A 26,536-nucleotide genomic window follows, 5' to 3' on the forward strand; every position below is an offset into this window, starting at 1 on the left:
ATGTCTCCAAAGGCAGTTACCCAATATCCATGCATCCTGGTATTTATGCCCTTTTGGGGTCCCTTCTCCTTGAATCGAATCTCACTTTTGATCCACTGAAAGCTTCAGAAGTGACGCAGAGAGACTTCTTGGCTAGATCGTAAGAGGAAAGCCCAAGTCTTTTGTGCTAAAATTCTTAATTGGGAGGACATTAGGTTGAGAGGGCTCAGCACTTTGGGTTCCTACAAAAGTAACCTGAAACCCAACTCAGAATGAACGGTCACGGTCATAGCCCAGGAAAATGACACTTAAGCTTAACTAATCAGAAACCACAAACCAACCTCTAACTAGAGACTTTACCAATCAGAAATTGCCAATGAACCTCTAACTAGTGACTTTTCACTTTAACAACTCCAATTTTGTTTGTGGGGTTGTTGGGTTTTTTTTGCCTTGCTTCCAAGAACATCTAGAGCTGCCCAATTCATGAGCTGTCTATTCAAATAAACTGGTTAAAATTTGAATGTGCCTAAGTTTATCTTTTCACACTTAGAATCCTTGTTCTGGGGAATGCCAAACCCGCATGGAAGAAGCCCAACCACCCTGAGGCCTACGAGGTATGCGGAAGCCCAGGATTGCCGCAGGGAATGGTCACGTGGCTGCATGGCCAGCCTTCAGCTCTTCAGCCATCCCAGCCCAGGCACCAGATATGAGAGTGAAGACACTGTTGTGGACATCCAGCCAAGCCAAGCCTTCAGATAGCTGCAGCCCCAGCCTCTACCTCACTGCAACATCATTAGACATCCCAAGCAAAGTCCAGCTATCCCAGCTAGTGTCGGGGCTCCTTTTTCTGCCTAAGATCCAGATGCACCAAAAGATTTCCACCCTCTCTCTAAGACCAAGAATGTCACCATACCTGATCAGACTCTTTCACAAGATAACGTGCAAGTTAATCTGTTCCCTGATCCATTCATTCATTGTCCCCAGAAATCCTCTCAATGGAATTTTTCCACCCCTTCCTATAACCTGTTTTGCCAGGATGATGTATAAGCTTTTGAACTCCCTTGGGGGATGGGTAATCACTCTGTGATTCGCCTGGTGTACACATTAATTAAATTTGTCTGCCTTTTCTCCAATTAATCTGCCTTATGTGGGCTGATTTTTCTGAGAATCTTCAGAGGGCAAAGAGGAAGCTTTCCTTTGACCTCTACGTTACTCAACCCACAGAACCAAGAAAGATAATAAATTATTGATTAAGCCATAAAATGTAAGCAATAAATGTCTGGAACACTATATATGTAAAATAGCAGTTAGCGACCTATTTGGTAGATATGTATAGATAGCAACAAGCAACACACACTCCTGATTCAACACAGTGGTTCCCAGTTCTCACTGTGGGACGTCTCCAAAGTGTCTGCAAAAACTTTAGAAACATTGTGAATGAACTCATATAATCTGACAATAAAACTAACTTCGTTTAGTCTGAAAAAGATATATATAGGGCATACTATTCCTTATGATGGGAATTAAACAAAAAGAAGTCAAAGAAAAATATCTGAGAAAATTGTACTCATAAATGAATCTGTTATTTAAGTAAATAAATCTTTTTTTTTTTTTTTTTTTTTTTTTTTTTTTGTGAGGCAGAGTCTCAATCTGTTGCCCAGGCTGGAGTGCAGTTGCACAATCTTGGCTCATTGCAACCTCTGCCTCCTGGGCTCAAGAGATTCTCCTGCCTCAGCCTCCTGAGTAGCTGGGATTACAAGCACATGCCACCACACTCAGATAATTTTTTGTATTTTTAGTAGAGATGGGGTTCCACCATGTTGGCCAGGTTGACCTGAAACTCCTGACCTCAAGTGATCCGCCCACCTCAGCCTCCCAAAGTGCTGGGATTACAGGTGTGAGCCACCATGCCCAGCCTAGCCTAGTAAATCAGTCTTTTATTTCAATTTATTTCAATAAAAGATTGATTTATGGTTTTACTGATCATAAGTCAAATAAAAGTCTAATTTTAAATATTTTATTTGAAAAGAGAGTGTTACCAATCTAAACTGATTTCTGCCCTGAAAAGCTCCAGAAACAGGCAAAACCTCTACTGTAATTTTCAAAGTCTGAAGGCCTCAAAGGGTGATCTGCCTGCAACACCCCACCTGTTGCCTGGAGGCCGAATCAGAATCTGCATTGTAACAAGATCTCCAGGTGAGTCATGCGTCCATTGAAGTTGAAGAAGTACTGGCATAGAGCAGCAGTTCCCAAACTTGTCTGCACATGAGAATCATCTGGGAATCTTTTTAAAATTCTGAAATCCAGGCCATACCCTAGACCAACGAAATCACCATCTCTGGATGTGGGACGCAGGGATTGATGGTTTTGAAGCCTACCAGGTGATTCCAATGTGCAGCCAACTTTGAGACCCACTGGTCACCCTAGATAGGGCACCGGGAAATCACTTGGGGAGCATAAACACTAATACTGGTTTCCACCCCCAGAGAGTCTCATGTCGCTGGTCTCAGGTATGACCCATGCAACTGGAGTTTTTAAAAGCTCTAGGTAATTCTCATGTACAGCAGTTTGAGAACCACAGACCTGGAGCCAGGCACACAAGACTTCAAAATGGCAGCTGAGCCTGCACCACTTCTTGGGAAAGAAGGTTTTAGAGTCAGGGAGCCTTAATTAAAATGAACAGTTGGCCTCACAGTTTTCAGCTAACTCACCAGGTAGAATGACAGCATCAAGCTCGCTCAAGTTCAGGTCTGCCAAGTCTCGGACGTCCCTCCGGGCTCTCCTGGCACTTTCCGCCAGCACATTGCTCCTCTTTCTGTTGGGCTGTCTTTCAAGTGAGTAACGATGAGCATCTGCTCGACATTAGGCGCAAATACCTTCACCTTCAAAAATAGAAATGAAAACACATGATGTCATTGCCTCTATGAAAACAATCAAGCAACTCTATCTCAGAATCTAAACCAGAAAGCCAAGACCGAAAACCACAAAGCAATTCTGTATGCCTTCAGGGCCAACATCAGCTACAAATATTATACCTCAACCACAAAGAAGAAAGTGCAGGGGCCTTCTAGAGGGGGGAAAAAAGAGCTATAAATTAGCTTCCAAAAGGAAGGGAGATCAGACAGATCACAAAGAGGTGGATTTTCAGATAAATATATATATATATATTTTTTTTTTCTTTACATAGATGAAAGGGAACGAGGGGACATAATTTTATAGATAAGAACATATAGGACTCAAAAACATTGGAGGATTAAATCAGCCCTTGAGATCCTTCAAAGCAGTGCTTCTCAAGCTGGCTGCACGTTAGAATCACCTGGTGAGCTTGGGCACCAACGAGGCGAATTCAGTGGAAATCTCTGGGAGTGAAGAGGCAGCCTGAGCCTTGCTCCAGCTTAAAATCTCCCCAGGCGATTCTGTTTGTCAGGGCTGGCAACCACTGATCTAAAGCAAATGGAAGATAAAACTCAGGACTGAGAGTTAAAACCCCAGAGGCTTCAATGCCAAGACCCTGAAGCAGGGCATCTGGTAGCTCTCGCTTGATTCACCTCCAGGTATCCAGCCCCACCAAGCTCTGGGTCACCCCCCGGTTCATCCTCAGAAACACTTGAGAGGGGAGGACATCACTCCAGTTTCCCTATCCCCAACCCTGGGATCCTGCAGGGGCCCCGATCTGGAGACACATGAGGACTTGGAGGCAAAGGAGGAAGCTCAGGGGAGACACCTGTATATTGGGGGTTGCCTTTGAGCCACACCTTCTTCACTGGCTTCTATTCCAACCTAAAACTCACAGGTCAGCTTCCCCAGGAAGTGCACGAGGCTGGTCTGAATCAAATGTCCCTTGGCTCTCTGAAAGGGTGGCATTGGGGCTGGGAGGCATAAAATCAAGAGTCTCAGCCTCTTGTTACTAAACTTTGTATTTCACTAAAGTATATGCTAAGATTCTAAACGTTCTTCATATACTGTTTTACAAAATTGAATAATAGCTCCTATCTGACATACCATATATACATACATATATGTGCTTGGAATCTCATATATATATGTGTGTGTGTGTATATATATATATACACGAAAAGACTTTGAATATTCTGAAGGGCAAGAAAGATGCAGATACAGGCTGGGCATGGTGGCTCATACCTGTAATAGCAGCAGTTTGGGAGGCCAAGGTGGGAGGACTGCTTGAGGCCAGGAATTTGAGATGAGCCTGGGCAACATGAATATGTTCTGGGGATGGAGAGTGGAGATGGCTCCACAGCACTGTGAATGCACTTAATGCCAGTCGCTTGCACACTACTTAAACATGGTTAAAATGGTAAAGTTCATGTTATATATGTTTTACTCCCTCCCTCTCCCCTCCAAAAATTAAAACTAAAAAATTAGCCAGGAATGGAGGTGTGTCCTGCAGTCCTAGCTACTGAGGAGGCAGAGGTGAGAGAATTGCTCGAGCCCAAGAGTTTGAAGTTACAATGAGCTTTGATCGTGCTACTGCACTCCAGTTTGGGTGACAGAGCAAGACCCCGTTTGTTTAAAAAAAAAAAAAAAAAAAAAAAAGCTAAAGACATGGATTTGATTTTAAACAATTCTCCAAACAAGTTGGCCTTCAGTTGTTTCAAGGAATAATCATATCAACATGCTCAAAAAAAAAAAAAAAAAAAAAATTGCTAAGAACCATGGATTTGATTTTAAAGAACTCTCCAAACAAATTGGTCTTCAGTTGTTTAACAGAATAATCAGATCAACATGCTCAAGGAGTGAAACATGTTTTCGACATGTGCATGTCCCTTGGAACTGATAAGAAAGCACTGAGGCATTTACTGGGTTGTAATCTAGACACAGTAAGTCCATGTACCTCTCCTGGTCTTCACCTCAAGTACGGAGACCTGAGTTCATTAAATACTCACAAACCCCAGCGTGTAAGACATCGCTCTTCACCTATTAGGAAATCAATAACTACTCATTGAAAGGATGAATGAATAACACCCACATTAATCTTAATACCCCTCAAGTGAAACAGGTGCTAGATATCTCCTTTCCTAAGTTTTAGAGAAAAGAGAATTGACTTCTAGGACTGACTTTGTCACTACCTAGTGATGACCTTAAAGAAGTCATTTTTCCTTCCAGGGAAACTCAGCCAGGAAATTGAACAGAGATGCCCTCCAGCTTCAAACTTCAAGTCCTGTAGACAAATAAATTAATGAACTGTATATTTTAACTTATTAAAAAGAAGGGTGCAGCGGCTGTGGTGGTTCCTCATGAAGTTGAGTACTACCATGATTCCACTTCTAGGTATATACACAAAAGAATTAAAAGCAGGGACTCAAACAGGTATTTGTACACCCATGTTCATAGCAGCATTATTCACTACAGGCAACAGCCCAAATGTCCATCAACAGATGAATGGTACACAAAATGTGGTGTTATACATACAAGGGAATATTATTCCGCCTTAAAAAGGAAGGAAATTTTGACACACGCTACCACACGGATGAACCCTAAGGACACAGGTCAAGTGAAATAAGCCAGTAACAAAATGACAAAGAGTATATGATTCCACTTGTAGTAAACACCTAGAGTAGACGAAGTCTTAGAGATACAAAGTAGAATGTAATAGAGGCTACCTGGAGCTGGGAGAAATGAGAATGAGGAGTGAGTGTTTCGCTCTTGAAGTTGCAGTTTGGGATGATGTTCTGGGGATGGAGAGTGGAGATGGCTCCACAGCACTGTGAATGCACTTAATGCCAGTCGCTCACACACTACTTAAAAATGGTTAAAATGGTAAAGTTCATGTTATATATGTTTTACTCCCTACCCCTCCCCTCCAAAAAACAAAACTCTGTTGGCAAAGGGGCAGCAGGTGAGGGGCGGGCTGGTCTGGACTGCAAACACCCCTGCCGCCGGTTTTTTGTCTGAAGCCCAGCTAGGTCGCTGGAGATCCAGCGGATTGTGCGGAGGGAGGCGTGTTGGATATGGTTTAAAAAATGAGAAGCCCCAGGCCGGGCGGGTGACTCAGGACTGTAAGTCGGCGCCCAACCCTTTGGGAGGCGGAGGCGGGTGGATCACTTGAGGTCAGGAGTTCGAGACAAGCCTGGCCAAAATGGTGAACTCCTGTTCAAAAAAACGAACAAAAAAATTAGCAGGGTGTGGTGGCGGGCGCCTGTAATCCCAGCTACTCGGGAGGCTGAGGCAGAAGAATCTCTTGAACCGGGGAGGCGGAGGTTGCAGTGAGCCCAGATCGTTCCAATGCACTCCAGCCTGGGCACAAGAGCGAGACTCCGTTTAAAATAAATAAATAAATTAGAAGCCCCTGGGGAGGGAGAGCTTTAGGACAAATACCTAATGCATGTGGGGCTTAAAACCTAGATGATGGGTTGATAGGTGCAGCAAACCACCAGGGCACATGTATACCTATGTAACAAACCTGCACGTTCTGCACATGCATCCTGGAACATAACATAACATAACATAACATAACATAACATAACATAACATAACATAACATAAAAATTAGAAGACTGAGAGAGGGAAAACAGATTAGGGACGGGTTGCCCCCGCCACTCTGCAGGCTTCAGAGGAAAGAGAAAGCGCCCCGTGGCGCCCCCAGGCCAGTGCAGCCCGGACCTAGCCGCGCAGCCCCACATATCCCAGCACTTCTCGAAGTTGCGTGTAGAGCTGCCAGCTCCCACCTCTGGCTGCGCCCGCGCGCCCCCTTGCGGCGGATCCCGCTCTGGCGCATAGCCCCACTGGAGCGCTGGCGTGTTGGCTATGGGGTCCCAGGTGGGAGAGAGATCTGTCCGCTGAACCTGCGCCTCGCGGGTCCTGCGGAAGCTGCAGAGATTCTGTCCTTTTTGTTGGGAGGGAAGAGAGAGGGCGCCAGGGAGCTATAAGCTAGATTTTTATTAATAGATAACTTTTATTTGAAAATTATCTTTAAACGAAAGAGCAAGGGGAAAAAATGGATTCTATCCTTTGCTGGACTACTAAAAAGGAACTTCCATTCAACTTATTTCAACAGAGAATGTCGATATTGATATGCAATATTTTAATTGTTTTAAAATATTTAATTGTGTGCAATATTTTTTTTAACTGCTCAGTTCCAAAGCTGGAAGTTGAAGTGATGTTTTTAACAGGGAAGACTAAAGAAAAGACCCCATTGCATCTTCATCGAAGCTGGAGGGCAAAAAAATATTCTTAGGACACTTAACATGGAGAGTCTGAGAGCAGGATACAGCGTGGGCTGTAACTAAGGGCAGTGGAAGCAGGCAGCCTTGGCTAGGATGCCGCTGCTCCTCATGACATTTTGTCTCATAAACTTAGCAAGTTCTTAGAAAGTCCAAAACGCCATATGTGTTGCCTAGTTTTCTTATCTGATCACAGGAAATAAATAGGAAAAATGCAGATAATTTGCATTTTATTTGATAATTTTTAAATAAAAGTTACTTGTTAATAAAATTTCAGGTAGGATGCTCCCTGAGTTTCTTCTGAACAACATCATTCATTGACCCTATATTTGAAGAAAAGTTATTCTGTGTTTTTTTGAGAGCAGGTACTGTTTATTAACTGACCAACTTAGAGAAATAATCATGGTAGACACCTTAGTTCATTCTTCTAATAAGCCTGTTGATCTGGTCCTCCCTGTTGCCAGCACCTCCACCTTCTACAAAATGGGTGGTCTTTTTCTTTATTCTGCCTCATGGAGAAGATAATTTGAAGGACCACAGGAAGTTATTTGCTTCTTTGAAGCATTTTCTAACAGTATAGATCTCATGAATCAGATCTTCCATGCAGATGATGCCATATTTACCAAGAGATGGTGCAATCAAGGCGTTATCTGTCAAAGCAATTCGCTTCTTACTGATTTTGCCATAACCACGCTTGTAGATTAGTTTATTTACTGACTTCAGATTAGGGTACCCCCTGCAATATATGGTTCTACAATCCTCAGCATGTTAATCGAAGCCTTGTTAAGCTTCACAAAGGTTCCACTGAAAATTTGATGAAGGCGAAGAAGCTGCAACACTTTTTGGACCTTTGGACTCACACCACTGGTACCTCTGATCCTGACGACAAACGCCAATTTGGGTTTTGCAGGTACATAGAAGTTACCAGCTTTTCTTGCCATCCTTGCCATTCGAATTTCAGTTCTGTACATCTGCCTATATTCCTTGTGGTAGTGCTTCGCTTTTTCATAGATAAGCTTCCTCCTTGCCTTTCGAAGCATCTTTTGGGCAAACTTCTTTCTCAGGCATCTGATCTTCAGCTCTGCGAAATTCCTTTGCTTTTTCTTAAGGGTTTCTGGTACAGCAGGAACCTTCTTCTTCTTCTCTCTGACACTCTCCATGGTTCCAGTGGGAAACGAGGAACTATTCTTTTATTATTAAAAAGATGAAATCTGCAATCTCCAGCAAACACTACTTTCCCTACTGGATCTTTAAATTATTAGTCCCACATTCCTCCAAGAAAAATTCACTAAGCCTTTACATCCTGGGTGCTGAATAAACCCTGCATCTGCTTTCAAGAAGAAACCTACCTTTCTTAACCTGGAGGTAGATGGCTGCTCATAAGTGACAGGTGGAGTACTGTAAATCCCCGAGGGTGATTCTAGCCCTTGACCCAGTAGGGTATTTACTGTCAGTGACGCCCAGATTTAGAAAGAGGATGTAAACATGGTGTGGACACCAGACAGGGCAAAGAGCAACTGCTTGTGGGAAACACACATGCATCCATCATCACTGCAGATGAGGAGGAAAAGGAGGACAAGGTGTGAATTTGAAAAGCAGGATAACTTAGTGAGGGTCTGAGTGCTCAAGATCAAATCTCACTCCACCCTCACTACCTTATGTGATCCCGAGAAGTTACTCAAAATATCTGTACCAACATTTCCTCAGTCTGAAGGTAGGAAGTATCACCTTTTGCATAGGGTTGTTGGAAAGATTAAAAATAGTATATGTCATCTGTGTCAAAACCTTGATACTAGTGTATTTCTGTTCACTGTTTGCACCACGTTAGTTTCCTTGATATATGTTGATTAAAAAAACAAAAACAAAATTTCACTTGGCCCGGTGGCTCACGCCTGTAATCCCAGCCCTTTGGGAGGCAGAGGCAGGCAGATCACCTGAGGCCAGGCGTTTCAGACTAGCCTGGCTAACGTGGCGAAACCCCATCTCTACTAAAACTACAAAAATTATGTGGGCCTGGTGGCACATGCCTGTAATCCCAGCTACTCCGGAAGCTGAGGCAGGAGAATCACTTGGACCCGGGAGGCAGAGGTTGCAGTGAGCTGAGATTGCGCCACTGCACTCCAGCCTGACCTACAGAGCAAGACTCTGTCTCAAAAAAAGAAAAAAAAAAATTGATTAAAATGTCAAATTGGCTTTTATTAGTGACTCATAAAACAGGCAGTTGCTACTCAAAATAGAGGGAGCTTCAATGAGCCTGGCAGACCAGTTGGTTTTCCTAAGGTAACTTGAACAGAAATAGGGAAACCGAAATACAAAAAGTGAATTGGTTAACATCAGGTTACTTCAGGTTACTTTCCTTATAAAGGGTTAAAGCAGAGAGGACTTCCTTATCATGCTGATTCAGGCTGACTGGGCCTTTTCTGATTGCTTGCTGTAAATCTCTTGCTTTTGGGAAAAGCCAGTCTATTTGGGAATTTTCTTGTTTACGTTTCAGCTTGATTACATGGCACTTAGCAAAAGTGACCCCATTTTGGTTCAATCTGTTGTGACCTAATGCAGGAGCTCAGTCCAAAACCACGGCCTCTCATACATTTTATTTAGCAACACAAAGAAAAGAGTTTTTGTTCTGAAGCCGATTTTCTTGAGGCTATTGATAAACCGATCACAACAGAACTAAAAAATATATTCAATAAACAAGTACAAGATTAAAGAATTGTCTAAAAAATGTAATGTAACAAGCAAAAGATTATAAATCCAAATCATTCAATTTAGGATTAGGGTGAGGTATTCATTATGGCTCTACAGTTTGTTTTTAAGTGTCACCTAATAAGTAGATGTCACACTCTAATCTCTTCCTTAAGTGAATATTATAAATTTTAATTTTATTAAATTCACACTTAAATTATGCTTTTAAAATTATCTTTGCGTCGGGCATAGTGGCTCATGACTATAATTTCAACACTTTGGGAGGCTGTGGCAAGAGGATTACTTGAGCCCAGGAGCTTGAGACCAGCATGGGCAACAAAGTGAGACTGACTCTACCAAAAACATTTTATTTAATTAGCCAGTCATGGTAGCACAGGCCTCTAGTCCCAGCTACTCAGGAAGTGAGGTGGGAGGATCGCTGGGGCCTGAGAGGTCAAAGCTGCAGTGAGCCACGGTCATGCCACTGCACTCTAACCTGGATAAGACAGCGAGACCCTGTCTCAAAATAAAAATGAAAATAAAATAAAATTATCTTTGAACTAAAATAAATTATGCTTTAGGCAAGTGAAATTGTCAAAACTCTGAAAATAGAACCTACATATAGTTGATGTATTTGTTTAGCCCAGTTAATCATGTAAACAACAGGTAAGTATATCCAAGTTTCAGAAACACTTTGGGGGTTTATTAATTTTTGGTTACCTTCAAGATTTTCTTAACCTCTTACGTTAACATTTGTGTCAGGGCCAGGCTCATGCCTTTAATTCTAGCACTTTGGGAGGACAAGGCAGGAGGATCGCTTGAGCCCAGGAATTCGAGACCAGCTTGGGAACATAGTGAGACTCCTTATTACTACAAAAAAATTTAAAATTATCTGGGCATGGTGGTACATTCCTGTAGTCCAGCTGCTATAGGGGCTGAGATGGGAGGATCACTTGAGGTAGGAGGCTGTGGCTGCAGTGACTGTGATTGCACTACTGCACTCCAACCTGGGTGGCAAAGTGAGACCCTGTCCTAAAAAAAAAAAAGGAGTAGAAAATTAGCGTGTCTAAGGCCAGAGCTCTTAGGCAAACTGGTGAAGCTCCTTCTCAGAATAATGTTTTTAACGCCTAAGATAAAAAATGAGATTGTAAGTGAGAAACTAAAAATCAGCTTGGACTTTAATCTGCCCTGGTATTCATTAGCGCGGACTGATAAAACCAGCCTCAAAATTACCAGAAAACATTATTTCTCTCAAACCACAGCAAATCATAAAGTGTCATAACAACCTCTTTTCTTTTCTCCTTAAAATTTTTTATTTTTTATTTTTGCCGATTCCTTCATGCAAGTTGCCGTGTGTGTCTCTGTTGTCTCCGTGGAAGGCCAGAGCCACATGGTCCTAAGCATAGGCACCAGGAAGCGTAGGCTGATCTGAAGAAGACACTTCAATCATGGGTGATGTTAAAAATTTTCTCTATGCCTGGTGTGGCAAAAGGAAGAGGACCCCATCCTATGAAATTAGAGCATTGGGGAACAAAAATAGGCAGAAATTCACGTGTGAGGTTCAGGTGGAAGGGTATAACTACACTGGCATAGGAAATTCCACCAATAAAAAAAAGATGCACAGAGCAATGCTGGCAGAGACTTTGTTAACTATTTAGTTTGAATAAATGAAATAAAGAGTGAAGAAGTTCCAGCTTTTTGGGGTAGCATCTCTGCCCCCACTTACTGATACTCCTAACACTACAGCAAATGCTGAAGGAGGTTTACCAACAACCATGGGAGGGCCTCTTCCACCAGATCTGGCTCTCAAAGCTGAAAATAATTCTGAGCTAGGGGCCTCTGGCTATGGTGTTCCTGGGACTGAGAAGCCAACTTGAAGGTGAAGCACCGTCTCTAATAAATAAATAAATTACAAGTGGCACACACTTGTAATCCCAGCTACTAGGGAGGCTGAGGCACGAGAACCTGGGAAGTGGAGGTTGCAGTGAGCCGAGATGGCATCACTGCACTCTAGCCTCGGCGACAGAAGGAGACTCTGTCTCCAAAAAAATAAATAAATAAATCCAATACCAGGAAGTGCTTTCTTACCATGAGAGCTCCCTGCACACAGAGTGAGGAGACAGAGACAGCAGCAGGACCAGAGGTCTCCACCACTGAACCAGGTCAACCCGAATTTGTTTTTGTAGCTCTGGGAAGTCTTGAACTGAATGGGAGGTTCTACTGTGGCCCTCTAGTGTATGGTTCCAGGATTTGTAAACACTCTAATTCATGTTTTTTGTTTTGTTTTGGTTTTTGTTTTTGTTTTTAAGCTGTTCCTGCTAATTGCTTTTTAAGCCAGGCTCAAGTGTGGGTCCACAGGGAATACTTCAGGTGCCCTTCAAATCAGATACTACATTTCAGCTCTCAGGGCTAGAATGCTTCCCGCTCTTACTTGGGCAGGTCTTTGAATAAGCCAGTTTAGCCTTGGTAGTTTTGAATTTGGCCATAGTATACGGAGGAGAGCTAGGTAGCTTTCAAAACGCTCAGACAGATGTGTGGGAAAATGCAGCCTGGTCTGAACCTCCGCAGAAGCCCCGCACCTGGTGCAGCAAGTGGGCAAAGGAGTGTGTGTTCAGGGCAGGGTACTCAGTCCCATCTGTAATCAAGAGATCTGGAGGGCCCGAGGAAGTCAGTGACACCCCCACAAGCCACACACCCTCCAATGGATTGTGGTGGTCATCTCTGGCTACCGAAGCCACCTTGCTTATTCCCATAACCTTACAATCATTATGCTGCTTCACGCGAGTTGTGGGTGAAGTGAAAGAGTTGGAAAGTCCCGGTCTAAGGCTCTGCAAAACTGCTCTCTGGTAAAAACAAGGGACTATGGCAAGGCCTTGAATGTACTACGTACAGACTTAAGTCAGTATTTGTGCCTAACAGCAAAGCAAGCCATGAGAGGCTCCTCAAAAGTCAGGTAATTGATGCCATTGTTTTCTCGACTTGGTTGAAGAGTCAGAGAAGAGAAGGTGATGCAGAAGCTTCTTTCCAGTTAAGTGACAGATGCAAGCAAGGAACACCTGCCAGAGCGGTAGGGGAGGGGGTGGATTCGGCAGCACTCGGGGAGTGGCAGGGACCACATATTGTCGGTGTTTAACCACTGTTATCACTGGCCCAGGTCGAGTGAGGACAAGTCATTTCCCCACTAAGCTCTTGGGGAGTGGCAGGGACCACATATTGTCAGTGTTAACCACTGTTATCACTGGCCCAGGTCGGGTGAGGACAAGCCATTTCCCCACTGTTGTCTCTTCTTCCTTACTGCACCCCCAGCTCCGCACCCTCAGCCCCAAATACACATTCTCATTCACTCAACGTTTGTTGACACCTAGCGTGGGCCCTGTGTGATGGGGTAAAAGTCTGGTGTTGAGAGGAGCTCCAGTGACAGATTTTCGGTTTTGGTTTGGTTTTGGTGGTGGCTGCTGAGCAGGGACAGGTCAGTTCATAAAAGAGGCCCCAGGTCTGGATCAAATTCTCCTGGGAGCCAGACCAAAGAGCCTTCCTGGACTGAAAAGTGCGGCAGCCGCCGCGGGCAGGGTGCGGGGAGGCGTCACGCGCCAGAATCTGCGCTTGCTGCCAAGCTCTGGGCCTGCCTCGCCGCGGTGGGGCGTCCCGCGTCCTGGGCTGGCGGCTCCGCGCATGCTCCTCTCTCAGGCGTCGCAGGCCTCCAGAGGATCCGGAAGCACTAGGTGCAGCCTGATGGCGCCGGAGTTAGACACCGCACAGGGCGCCAAGATGCGGCGGGGCGCGGGCGCGGCTCGGGGACGCGCTTCCTGGTGCCGGGCCGTGGCGCTACTCTGGCTCGCGGCGGTTCCGGGCTGGCCCCGGGCCTCGGGCGTTCTCTCCCGGCGCCACTGGCCGGTGCCCTACAAGTGAGTGCGGCGGCACGCGCACTGTCGGGGTCGGGGTCGCAGTCGGCGTTGCAGATGGGGGACGGGGTGCTCGCGCGGGGACTCCAGCGCCCGGTGGTTTGTGTCGGATCACGAGACGGTGCGGGGGCAGCGCCGGGTGATGCTCGGAGCGCACTTGAGAGCAAAGTTGAGGACTGGGGAGTCGCAGCCGCTTGTTACGCACAGCCCTGGGACCTTTCCTCCCTCTGGCCACTTGCGGCAGACTCAGGACAGTCCCGAATCGTGGCAGAAGAAAAGGAGAGTAATGTTATTTAATGGAGGGATTTCTGAATACAAGTAGCTGATTTCTTGAGTAGTTTAAAAACACTGTGTGTCGCATTTATTTATATCATGCACTGTCATTAGTTATTACTGCAGAACATTTGGTACAATTTACTGGGCGACCAACTCTGGTTTGAACCTGATCAGAACGCGATCCGAAGTCCTTATTGGAACTTCCTAGTTTTGCACTCAAAAGTCCCGCATCCCGGAATCCCCGTCTCCTGCAGTCCTGGTTAGATCGGGAAGATAGTCATCGCGTTTGTCCAGTCTTCAGCCTGGAGGTAGGACGCCGGTCCTAAGTCGAGGACAGGGCCCGCACTCCTGGGAGGCCGATTCCAGCCTTTGACAGAGAAGACACACAGCCTCCGGCGGTCAGAGATAGCTAAACACAGAGAAAGAAAACATGGTGTCAACATCAGGCAGGAGAACGACCAGCAGTTTCTGAAAACAGCTGTTTTTCTTTAAACCAAAAGCATCATCATTTTAATTCAATTTATAATGGACATAATTTTAACATACCAGCATAAGTAATCAACAGCTAAAACTGCACACAACAAACCTGAAAAATAAAAACAGCTATTTTGCATGACAGTATGAGTGGGAAGGCAGGATTTCCTCTTTGTGAGGAGCGAGTTTTAGGTTCTGCCTGCTGCGGGTCAAATCTGGCTCCATCATCACCAGGGATCTTGGGAAAGTTACTTAGAATCTCTGTGCCCACATGCCCTGAGTCACACAATAGGAATACTGGTAGCACTTATCGGTTTGCTGGAAGGATTAAATCTAGCAAAATGCCAGCTGTTATCACATCTAGATAGTGTATTCTGCTCACTGAAAGGTTTGCAGCACTTTATTGTTTCGTGTGATATACTACGTGGAAAGAGAAGTTTGTGGTTGAAGCTAGTTTTCTGGAAAATGTTAATAATAAACTATTTGTAAGAAGTCAAAATTACTCAATAGAACAAGAATTGTAAATCCAAACGATTGGATTGAACATTAGGGCAAGGTGTTGACCATAGCTTTGTAGTGGATTTTTTTTTAAGTCTCAGATATTAAGTACATGCCCCCATCTAATCACCTCAATTGAATATAATATTTAAGTTTATTAAGTTCACATTTAAATTACCTTTGAACTAAAATAGACTTGGCTGTGGGTCAGTGCAATCTCTGTGTGATTATGTATTTGTTTAAACCAGGTAAGTGCCTATAAAACACTGTACCCAAGTGGCAGAAGCTTTTGGGAGCGTTGTTAATGTTTTTGGTCAGCATAAAGATTTTAACTTCTTAAGTTAACATAGAAATTTTTGTTGATTTGTTGGGATTGTGAAACAGTAGATCTGGCTTGGGGATCTAGGATTCTTAGATAGCAGCTCTTGTCGCCACCACTTCCTTCTTTCCCAGTGCCAGATTATGGGTGACCAGTGTGTCTGCTGAGCTGAATTCAACGTCAGTGCTCCTCGAGTCCTATTGCTATGGCCTTCTCCGGTCTTCTTTTCTTGCCTGCATTGTTGAGGTCACCTTCTAACTGATCTCTCATGTTTAATTTGGCCTCTCTCCCTACCCTCTTTTAATTCATGAAATAAGGTTTACTTTATAGCAAATTCAGTCCTATCAGATCTGCTACTTAACATCCTTTAAGCTTAGCTCCTCCCCCGCCCCCCCGCCACCAGTTGTAAGGCACGGAATTCCATGCACATTCTCCTGGTGACAGAATGACAGCCGCTGCCAGTCTCTTCTGTCTCCACCCGTGCATTGAAGCCTGAATCCTAGTCTTCTGTACCTACCGGAGACCAAATGTGCCAGGCTTGTCTTATAATACTTAACATTTCCTCTGCCTTTCTGTCTTAACCTTCTAGCCAAGTAGTTAAAAACCCAGGCCCAGCCTTCATCTCTTTCTTTGCCCTCCCCACCCCATTCATCCCATACCTGGTTAACAATGATTTGTCCTTCCTTTGTGCCGGTAGAACTCATTTCTTTAGTCCAGCACATCCCACACTCATTACTTGTTTAATGTCTTTGCAGCTCCCACCCACAGTTCCGTGAGAAAAGCAACAGTGTTTTAATTTCTGTTTCCCTCCTTCCTATAGTTCCCTATATACCTAGTAGAACCTCAATACATATTGGTTGAATGAATGTTAATTCGTAAGTAAATATAAAATATATACTATTACTCATAATCATCTGAATAATCTTAATGTATGGATTGTTTGTAAAATTGAACACATTGGAAAAATGTTCATTTATTCTGTAAACATTTGCAAATGTCTACTATGACCTGGAGCTATAAAAATTTTAAGACAGGATTCCTGTCTTCAAAATTTTCACAGTGGGATCAGGGAACAGGGAAGCCTGGATTTATCAGAGTGCTTTGAGTTTATCATTTGCTATTAAAAACATTATTGGAAGTTTGTTCACAAGATAACAAAATGTATGTTTATATTTATTAACTATGGTCTGACCTTTGAATGGTCCCCTAAAAATGTTACTGGATTCTAAAAGATGGGAGAAGAATCAAATTCCTGTTGGAATCTAAGTAGATGGTTTCTTTTTCTTTATTAGACGCTTTGACTCCCGTCCAAAACCTGATCCTTATTGTCAAGCTAAATATACTTTCTGTCCAACTGGCTCACCTATCCCAGTTATGGAGGGTAATGATGACATTGAAGTCTTTCGATTACAAGCCCCAGTATGGGAATTTAAATATGGAGACCTCCTGGGACACTTGGTAAGGATGCATCTTGGTCTTACAACTTCGGTTAATTCAATGATTTGGTTATTAAGTTGATCTTTAGGGAGTAATCACTACTTAGATGGCTGACTTTAGATCATGTTGGTGTTTTTTAGTACATTTAAAATGAGTAGTCAAAAATAGTTACCATTAGATTTTATAATCTTGACAACAACAAATGTAATCACCATTATCCGTTGTAATATAATGAATCTGAATCCAGCTCCTGTATCCAGCTTCTGGAAGATGCGAAGAGGCCCAGAAGGGGCAGGGTAGGCAGAAAACACCTCTTGATTTCCAGACCCTGTTGTAGTCACTTTTCCAAGTTAACCCATCACTATGCGAGGTCTGTAGAGCTCCTTCCGGAGACCGGCATAGGGGCTCCGCACACTTATTCTAAGCTCTGAGGAAATTACGAGCTTGTCCACATACTATGCATGCCTCCTATTTGAAATGAGCTGTAGGGACCAAAGCCAGGGTGGAGGAGGGCCTGGAGATTGGGGCCACAGAGTGGATATGACAATAGCAGCATGGAAGAACAGCTGAACAGTTGTGCTACTTGATATGCATTTGTGATGTGCCACATTTTCTCCTATCAGGTTACCTGGACCCATGGTTATGTCTCAGTTGCTCTTATACGTGTATTGTGTTTACACAGAAAATTATGCATGATGCCATTGGATTCAGGAGTACATTAACTGGCAAGAACTACACAATGGAATGGTATGAACTCTTCCAACTTGGCAACTGTACATTTCCCCATCTCCGACCTGAAATGGATGCCCCTTTCTGGTGTAATCAAGGCGCTGCCTGCTTTTTTGAGGGAATTGATGATGTTCACTGGAAGGAAAATGGGACATTAGTTAAAGTAGCGACTATATCAGGTAAGTTTTGAAAATATAGCAATATTTGATAATTACATCAAAATCCAAATGAAAGAAATTGTAATACTTCTATGGAAACATTTCAGTAATGTTTTACTTAGAGGTCACTTGTAAAATGTACTTCTGGAACCACTAAACTTTGGGAATTTTTTTCATCTCTTGTATTTTTTATTTATTTTATTTCAATAGGTTTGTGGGGAACAGGTTATGTTTGGTTACATGAATGAGTTCTTTAATGGTGATTTCTGAGATTTTGGCACACCCATCACCTGAGTAGTGTACACTGTACCCAATGTGTAGTCTTTTATCCCTCACCCCTCTCCACCCTTTCCCCCAAATTCCCAAAGTTCATCATTCTTATGCCTTTGCATCCTCATAGCTTAGTTCCCATTTACGAGTAAGAACATACAATGTTTGGTTTTCCATTCCTGAGGAGTTACTTCACTTGGATGGAATTGGAGACCATTATTCCAAGTTGCTGCAAATGCCATTATTTAATTCCTTTTTATGGCTGAGTCGTATTCCTTGGTATATATACACCACATTTTCTTTATCCACTCATTGATTGATGGGTGTTTGGGCTGGTCCCATATTTTTGCAATTGCAAATTGTGCTGTGCTTCTATAAACATGCATGGGCAAGTATCTTTTTCGTATAATGAGTTCTTTTCCTCATTGGGTAGGTACCCAGTAGTGGGATTGCTGGATCAAATGGCAGTTCTACTTTTAGTTCTTTAAGGAATTTCCACACTGTTTTCCATAGTGGTTGTACTAATTTACATTTCCACTAGCAGTGTAGAAGTGTTCCCTTTCCACTACATTCCGCCAATATCTATTATTTTTTTATGTTTTGATTACAGCTATTCTTGCAGGAGTGAGGTGGTATCACATTGTGGTTTTGATTTGCATTTCCTTGATCATTGCATTGCATTTTCCTGAGCATTTTTTCATGTTTGTCGGCCATTTATGTATCTTATTTTGAGAATTGTCTATTTGTGTCCTTAGCAACCCTCCACCCTTTTTTTTTTTTTTTTTTGAGGTGGAGTTTTGTTCTTGTCGCTCAGGCTGGAATGCAATGGCATGATCTCGGCTCACTGCAAGCTCCACCTCCTGGGTTCAAGCGATTCTCCTGCCTCAGCCTCCCAAGTAGCTGGGATTACAGGTGCCCGCCACCATGCCAAGCTAATTTTTGTATTTTTAGTAGAGATTGGTTTTTGCCATGTTGGCCAGGCTGGTCTCAAACTCCTGACCTCAGGTCATCCGCCCACCTTGGCCTCCCAAAGAGCTGGGATTAAAGGCGTGAAGCACCACTCCCCAGCCATTAACCCACTTTTTGATGGGATTGTTTTTTTCTTGCTGATTTGAGTTCCTTGTAGATTCTGGATATTAGTCCTTTGTCAGATGTGTAGATTGCAAAGATTTTCTTCCACTCTGTGGGTTGTCTGTTTTTTTCTCCCACTCTGTGGGTTGTCTGTTTACTCTGCTGATTGTTCCTTTTGCTGTGCAGAAGCTTTTTAGTTGAATTAAGTCTCATCTATTTATCTGTGTTTTTGTTGCATTTGCTTTTGGTGGAACCGCTAAACTCTGACCCAAACTATTACTCATGCAGAACTTCACCTATAGGTGATGAGTAGTGTATCTCTGATCTTTGAATTTTTCCCTAAAAATGCTCTTTTCCTATCATAAAAATGAATAAAATGATAAAACATTTTGTACAATTAAATTGGACTTTCTAAACGAAATAGTAAGAGAAATCCATAAAATGCCTGATTAAAGGATATGTTAACTATATCTGAAAAAATTTTAGTGATATTTTTATGATGAAAAATAATAGCTACTACTCATATAGACTGGTTCTGGCACTGTTCTGAGTACTGTACATATATCACATCATTCATCATCACAACTTCTGCAGGTAGTTACTATTATTTTGCCCATTTTACAGATGGAGAAACTGAGGCATAGAGTGGTTACACAGCTTAGTAAGTGGGACTCTAGCCCTGGCAGTTACGCCCCATTGCCCATTCTCCTGCTTTGATATATGCCTCCCAAAATGTATATGATCTTATATTTGAGGCCCTCTTGAGCAGTTTAAATATCTTCGAGATTTTTTTCTTCTTTTGGATGTATTGGAAAGTTGCCGAAAGTTAGAATTTTGTTGCACATGCTGCATTGTTGGTTAGTAATGAAAAGAGTTCAGCAACTCTTCCATTGGTAACTCCTTATGTGACTTGGGTCACATTTTTTTGTTTGTTTTGTTTTATTATACTTTAAGTTCTAGCGTACGTGTGTACAACATGCAGGTTTGTTACATATGTATACTTGTGCCATGTTGGTGCGCTGCACCCATCAACTCGTCAGCACCCATCAACTGATCATTTATATCAGGTATAACTCCCCCTCCCCGCCCGATAATAGGCCCCGGTGTGTGATGTTCCCCTTCCAGAGTCCAAGTGATCTTATTGTTCAATTCCCACCCATGAGGGAGAACATGCGGTGTTTGGTTTTCTGTTCTTGCGATAGTTTGCTGAGAATGATGGTTTCCGGCTGCATCCATGTCCCTACAAAGAATACAAACTCATCCTTTTATATGGCACATAGTATTCCATGGTATATATGTGCCACATTTTCTTAATCCAGTCTGTCACTGACGGACATTTGGGTTGATTCCAAGTCTTTGCTATTGTGAATAGTGCTGCAATAAACATACATGTGCATGTATCTTTATAGCAGCATGATTTATAATCCTTTGGGTATATACCCAGTAATGCGATGGCTGGATCATATGGTATTTCTAGTTCTAGATCCTTGAGGAATCGCCATACTGTTTTCCACAATGGTTGGACCAGTTTACAATCCCACCAGCAGTGTAAAAGTGTTCCTATTTCTCCACATCCTCTCCAGCACTTGTTTCCTGACTTTTTAATGATTGCCATTCTAACTGGTGTGAGATGGTATCTCTTTGTGGTTTTGATTTGCATTTCTCTGATGGCCAGTGATGGCGAGCATTTTTTCATGTGTCTGTTGGCTGTATGCATGTCTTCTTTTGAGAAATGTCTGTTCATATCCTTTGCCCACTTTTGGATGGGGTTTTTTTGTTGTTGTTGTAAATTTGAGTTCTTTGTAGGTTCTGGATATTAGCCCTTTGTCAGATGAGTAGATTGCAAAAATTTTCTCCCATTCTGTAGGTTGCCTGTTCACTCTCATGGTAGTTTCTTTTGCTGTGCAGAAGCTCTTTAGTTTAATTAGATCCCATTTGTCAATTTTGGCTTTTGTTGCCATTGCTTTTGGTGTTTTAGACATGAAGTCCTTGCCCATGCCTATGTCCTGAATGGTATTACCTAGGTTTTCTTGTAGGGTTTTTATGGTTTTAGGTCTAACATTTAAGTCTCTAATCCATCTTGAATTAATTATTGTATAAGGTGTAATGAAGGGATCCAGTTTCAGCTTTCTACTTACGGCTAGCCAGTTTTCCCAGCACCATTTATTAAATAGGGAATCCTTTCCCCATTTCTTGTTTTTGTCAGGTTTGTCAAAGGTCAGATGGTTGTAGATGTGTGGTATTATTTCTGAGGACTCTGTTCTGTTCCACTGGTCTATATCTCTGTTTGGGTACCAGTACCATGCTGTTTTGGTTACTGTAGCCTTGTAGTATAGTTTGAAGTCAGGTAGTGTGATGCCTCCAGTCCTAAGCATTTTGGCTTAGGACTGTCTTGGCAATGCGGGCTCTTTTTTGGTTCCATAGGTGTGGAAATCCAAAACCATTGTTTACTCACATGCATCCATAGTCTTAATCAAGTTAGAACATTTTACTTAAAATTAATATGATTAGGCCAGGCATGGTAGCTCACACCTATAATCCCAGTGCTTTAGAAGACTGAAGCAGGGGGATCACTTGAGGCTGAGAGTTTGAGACCAGCCTGGGCAATACAGCAGGACCCTGTGTTGCCCAGGCTGTTCTCAAATTAAAAAAAAAAAGTAAAAAATGAGTTGGCTTTGATGGCCCGCACCTGTAGTCCCAGCTACTCAGGAGGCTGAGGTGGGAGGATCACTTAAGCCTGGGAGGTCAAGGCTGCAGTGAGCTGTGATTGTACCACCGAACTCTAGCTTTGGCAACAGAGGAGAGCTGACTCAAAAAAAAAAAAAAAATTAACATGATTAGCTTCGTTCACTAGGTGACTTTGTTTTGTTTTTTTGAACTAGGAAACATGTTCAATCAAATGGCAAAGTGGGTGAAACAGGACAATGAAACAGGAATTTATTACGAGACATGGAATGTAAAAGCCAGCCCAGAAAAAGGGGCAGAGACATGGTTTGATTCCTACGACTGTTCCCAGTTTGTGTTAAGGACCTTTAGCAAGTTGGCTGAATTTGGAGCAGAGTTCAAGAACATAGAAACGAACTATACAAGAATATTTCTTTACAGTGGAGAACCTACTTATCTGGGAAATGAAACATCTGTTTTTGGGCCAACAGGAAACAAGACTCTTGGTTTAGCCATAAAAAGATTTTATTACCCCTTCAAACCATATTTGTCAACTAAAGAATTTCTGTTGAATCTCTTGCAAATTTTTGATGCAGTGATTGTGCACAGAGAGTTCTATTTGTTTTATAATTTTGAATATTGGTTTTTACCTATGAAATTCCCTTTTATCAAAATAACATATGAAGAAATCCCTTTACCTAACAAAAACAAAACACTCTCTGGTTTATAAAACACCTTAATTCTACTGCTCTCTTTTCGCCAATCACCAGCATCTGTTTTTCAGGGGCTGATTTTACTTTTGTGAATTTCTTAGCTTTTCTTCCTTGGTGCAGGAAGTTAAAATGCACATCAGCAGAACTGCTGCATATTAACATCTCAGGACTTTTCTCTTGGAAAGAAACTGAAATTCATACTATATTGGCCAAAGTGAGCAAGTTAAGTGATCTTGGTTTCAATTTCCAAGCCTTTGTTAATACAGAGAATTATGGTTCATATCAGTTATGTAGGACCTTTGGACCCAAGGTCCCACAGATAGATATGATGTGCCGAGATTTTTAAAATACCTTCAAAAATAAAAAAAATACCTTCAGTGACATTTTCATGATGGGAGCTCTTTTTTCTGGTATGGCAGTTACACTTTTTCACTCAAGTGCTTTAGTTTAGACTTGACTTTACAACTTTTCTAACTTTTGGAACCAAGTTTAGTATAGTCTTATTACAGTCCATTCACATAACTTTAGAGATTCGTTTAGAAACCGTAACTGGAGTGGTTGTGCTTCTAGATGTGGCAAATCCAGTGTTAACACACATTTCTGGCTGGCATTTTGGAACTAGCTAGTAACTGGCTTGTGTTATTTAAGCAACCTAACATCACTAAATCCTAGGATTTGGGATTGCTATAAAGATGGAAGTTGTATATGTTTGGCAGGTCACAGTGAATGGCAGTGATAATATCAAAGAACAAATTGTCATCCTTGATCTTGCCTCATGTAGTTTATGTGCCAGACCTTCCCGGGTTTTGTAGTCACCTAGACTTTAAGCTGATGGCATAGTGCTTCCACAGTTCTTCCAGCCGGGGTGTGCAGGTATATGGCTGCAGACATGTTTGCATAAACAGGCAGCGTCTGACTTCTTCACTGTTTCCTGTAGTTCTCCCTCTTCCCACAAAGCTGTCAGCGCAGTGGAAGAGGTTGTACATCTCTGAGAGAGGACAGGTTTCAGTCCGAGTTCAGCTGTGCTTTCGTTAGAGCCAGACAAGCTTTCAAGGTCCTTTAAGTATTTGATGATCAACTGGCTATTCAAGGATAAAACACCAGTCAGTAAGAAGATGGAGTGGATGTCGGAGAAAACAATTCACATTTAATATGTAAATGTACCAATTATGTGATTCAGTTTCAGCTGATATTCAAGTGCTTCCTGAGAGGTTAGTACATTATTACTGAGCTCTCATAGAAAGCTTAATCATAGATGTAATTAGCCTGATCCAAATGAGTAAATTGGACCTTAGAAAGGCTAAGTGATCTTTCTCTGGCTACCCAGCTAGTAGTAATGAAGTCAGGTCTTGAACCCAGGTTCTGCTGACTGAATTGGATGCACTATAGTACAGGCTTTTTAGCACCAAAGGGTGGCCCTCAGACCAGTGCCTGCCAACCAGATGTTACTAGTCTGTGAGGAAATAAGTACAGATACTGACAGGAAGCTTTTATAAACTTTTAAAGCAATTTGTTGGAGTGTTTTTGTTTCTGTTGGGTCTAATTAAAAAAATTGGAGCTTGTATTTTATGTGTCTTTGGTCTTATTTTGTCTAGGAATTCATTTTTACTGTTTTTTTTTTTTTTTAACTGTAGTTCCACAACAGTCTGAAAATAACCCAATCACCAGGTATCTTCCTCAAATACAGAGGGAGAACTTTCTTTCACACCTCCTATTTAGCCTGTCTACTCCTAATAATAATGCCTAAACATTCCAAATTAATACTGCCTCTTTAACCTGCTAATTGTCTTTACAATGTCACAAGAAAACTTGGATCTGTGCATTATCACCATCTAGTGGCTAAACTCAGGCAACACCAACGTCTGCCAAACTCAGGAAAATTGCTCTGGAAAAACACTTCAGGATTTTGGATTTCCAGAACTGCCTTGAAGAGACAAAGACTCTTGTACCAAGTTTTGGTCAACTGCAAATCAAAGAACTTGGTTATGTAGGAAAAACAAATGAGGACATCTGTACCTGGAATTTTTAAACAAGATTCCAATAGTTATGTGAAAAAAGCATTCAAGATTTTTGGGTAGGCGCAGTGGCTTATGCCTGGAATCCCGTCATTTTGGGAAACTGAGGTGGGAGGATCGCTGAAGATCGGGAGTTCAAGACCAGCCTGGCCAATGTGGTGAAACCCCGTTTCTCCTAAAATTACCAAAAAAAAAAAAAAAAAAAAAAAAGCTGGGTGTGGTGGTCCGTGCCTGTAATCCCAGCTACACGTGAGGCTAAGGCAGAAGCAGCACTTGAACCCAGGAGGCAGAGGTTGCAGTGAGCTGAGATGGCACCACTGCACTCCACCCTGGGCGACAGAGCGAGACTCCGTCTCAAAAAAAACCATGATTTTTCATTGTTCCTAAGAATCTTAATTAAATGAAGACAGAAAGCACCATAGATTCAGGTAACTACAGCACAGACAGCATTAACATTTACAAAAGTATTTCTTAAGAATTAAACCTGTCAACTCTACTTACAAGATGTAGAGCTTTCAGATAAAGATGATTCAAGAACATGCTTTCAAAATAGTAGTTGAGAAACCAAAACATAGCCACGCAGAAATCTGCCAATTAAGTTTTGCTGCCCTTTGAGCAATATGATGTAATGTGATTTACTTTAATTGTAACTTAAGTACAACTTAAATGCAGTTTCTATTTTGCTGTTGTTGTAGGCTGGGCGCGGTGGCTCACGCCTGTAATCCTAACACTTTGGGAGGCCAAGGTGGACAGATCACTTGAGGTCAGGAATTTTGAGACTAGCCTGGCCAACATGGTGAAACCTCGTCTCTACTAAAAATACAAATATTAGCTGGTCGTGATGGCGCATGCCTGTAGTCCCATCTACTTGGGAGGCTAAGGCAGGAGAATCACTTGAATCCAGGAGATGGAGGTTGCAACGAGCCAGGATCGTACCACTGCACTCCAGCCTGGCAAAAGAGTGAGACTGTCTCAAAGAAATGTTGTAGATGTTAAAATTTATGTATTTTTTTGTCTGACTGGGGCTTTACAGTGAGTATATCCTCTCACTAATCTGGCTCAAAATTAGGTAAGTATACCCACAAAGTGTCATCTAATATATTGTTGCAGGTAGAGGAAAACGGACAGTGAAAAAATCTACTAAACTTTATTTGGAACCCTCGATATTGGCGGCTCCTTAAAAATTCGAGAAAAAAAATCAAGTCTTAGGAAGTCTTATCCAGTTTTATGGTCTGTTGTGGTGGCACTTACTGAATTACCTGGGATTATAGTTCCTGTAAGATTTGTTTTAAATAAATTGTTGGCAGGCTATACAAAGAGTGATGTTCCCAAACTACACACATGCTTTTTCCCTGTTCACAAACAGGCTGGCCAGTGTTTCTAGCATCCTCGTCATTATTTACCCTTTATTATCAAAGTAGTTTCCTGCTCTTCAAACCTTCCTTTCAAAATTTTCTCTCCTATTTAAAACAAGTTAGGATTATTTATCCTTTTATTGGACTGATTATTCTAAGGATGAGCTCTTATTTCACTTTTGGAGTAAAAGGCTTTGTGCCCTTTTTAAAGTTGGGTGTCAGCAAGCAGCTGGAATTTTCCTGACTGCCTGGTAAAATTAAAACCAGCCCCACAAACTGGGGTTGGAGTCTGTGAAAAGATTATCATCTATGTGTGGGGTACAGATTAACTATAGTGTGTTAAAGGACCTAGTGGAGGCTTGAACCTTCTTCACACAAACTCCTTCCTTTCAGCCTAAACTTTCCCAAAAACACAAAAAAGTTCTTTAAATGCACTAAATTGACTTAATCTTCAATCATACCTATTTTTTCTGATATGGTTAAAACAGCCCAAATTACCAAATTGAAAGCCAGTAAGACAATGAAAATAATTTCAGTAGTTGAAAACTATTCTAATTTATATAAAGACATTTATCTCTAAAAAGACTGGTTGGGTTCTAGGACCCTTAAAGACTGATTCTTTGTCTAAATAATGTGTTTTATAAGTTCTCATTCTGAATGCAGAAAGAACCCAATCCTTATTTTCTGTATAAACATTTAAAAATTTGTATTTCATGGTAGGTTTTAAATTTCCTATTTCTTTAGGCATCAGAGTTTATTTCAAGAACAGGTTCCATGAGCCTAACTTCGTATCTTCAAAAAAGCAAGTCT

The 26,536-nt window shown here is 42.1% G+C and overlaps 1 protein-coding gene and 1 pseudogene across 1 annotated transcript; one reads left to right on the plus strand and one right to left on the minus strand.

Moving 5' to 3' along the window:
• Nucleotides 1-7,560: 7,560 nt before the first annotated feature.
• On the minus strand, nt 7,561-8,324 carry LOC119627527 (large ribosomal subunit protein uL30 pseudogene; annotated as a pseudogene).
• A 5,197-nt stretch (nt 8,325-13,521) lies between these two features.
• Nucleotides 13,522-23,920, plus strand: CLN5 (CLN5 intracellular trafficking protein). Its single transcript, XM_007960608.3, has 4 exons — nt 13,522-13,750; nt 16,607-16,772; nt 17,434-17,659; nt 21,862-23,920. Exons 1-4 carry the CDS (start codon nt 13,578-13,580, stop codon nt 22,371-22,373), a joined length of 1,077 nt encoding a protein of 358 aa, XP_007958799.2. The 5' UTR covers nt 13,522-13,577; the 3' UTR covers nt 22,374-23,920.
• The last annotated feature ends 2,616 nt before the right edge of the window (nt 23,921-26,536 follow it).

This window comes from Chlorocebus sabaeus, chromosome 3 (assembly GCF_047675955.1).
Source record: "Chlorocebus sabaeus isolate Y175 chromosome 3, mChlSab1.0.hap1, whole genome shotgun sequence".
Classification (NCBI taxonomy): Eukaryota; Metazoa; Chordata; class Mammalia; order Primates; family Cercopithecidae; genus Chlorocebus; species Chlorocebus sabaeus.

Excerpts from the sequence above, each read along its gene's own strand:
- CLN5 (XM_007960608.3), top strand. The coding sequence starts at position 13,578 with ATGGCGCCGGAGTTAGACACCGCACAGGGCGCCAAGATGCGGCGGGGC. Across the intron at positions 13,751-16,606 it reads CACTGGCCGGTGCCCTACAA|ACGCTTTGACTCCCGTCCAA; the intron begins GTGAGTGCGGCG and ends TTTCTTTATTAG. Across the intron at positions 17,660-21,861 it reads TAAAGTAGCGACTATATCAG|GAAACATGTTCAATCAAATG; the intron begins GTAAGTTTTGAA and ends TTTTTGAACTAG.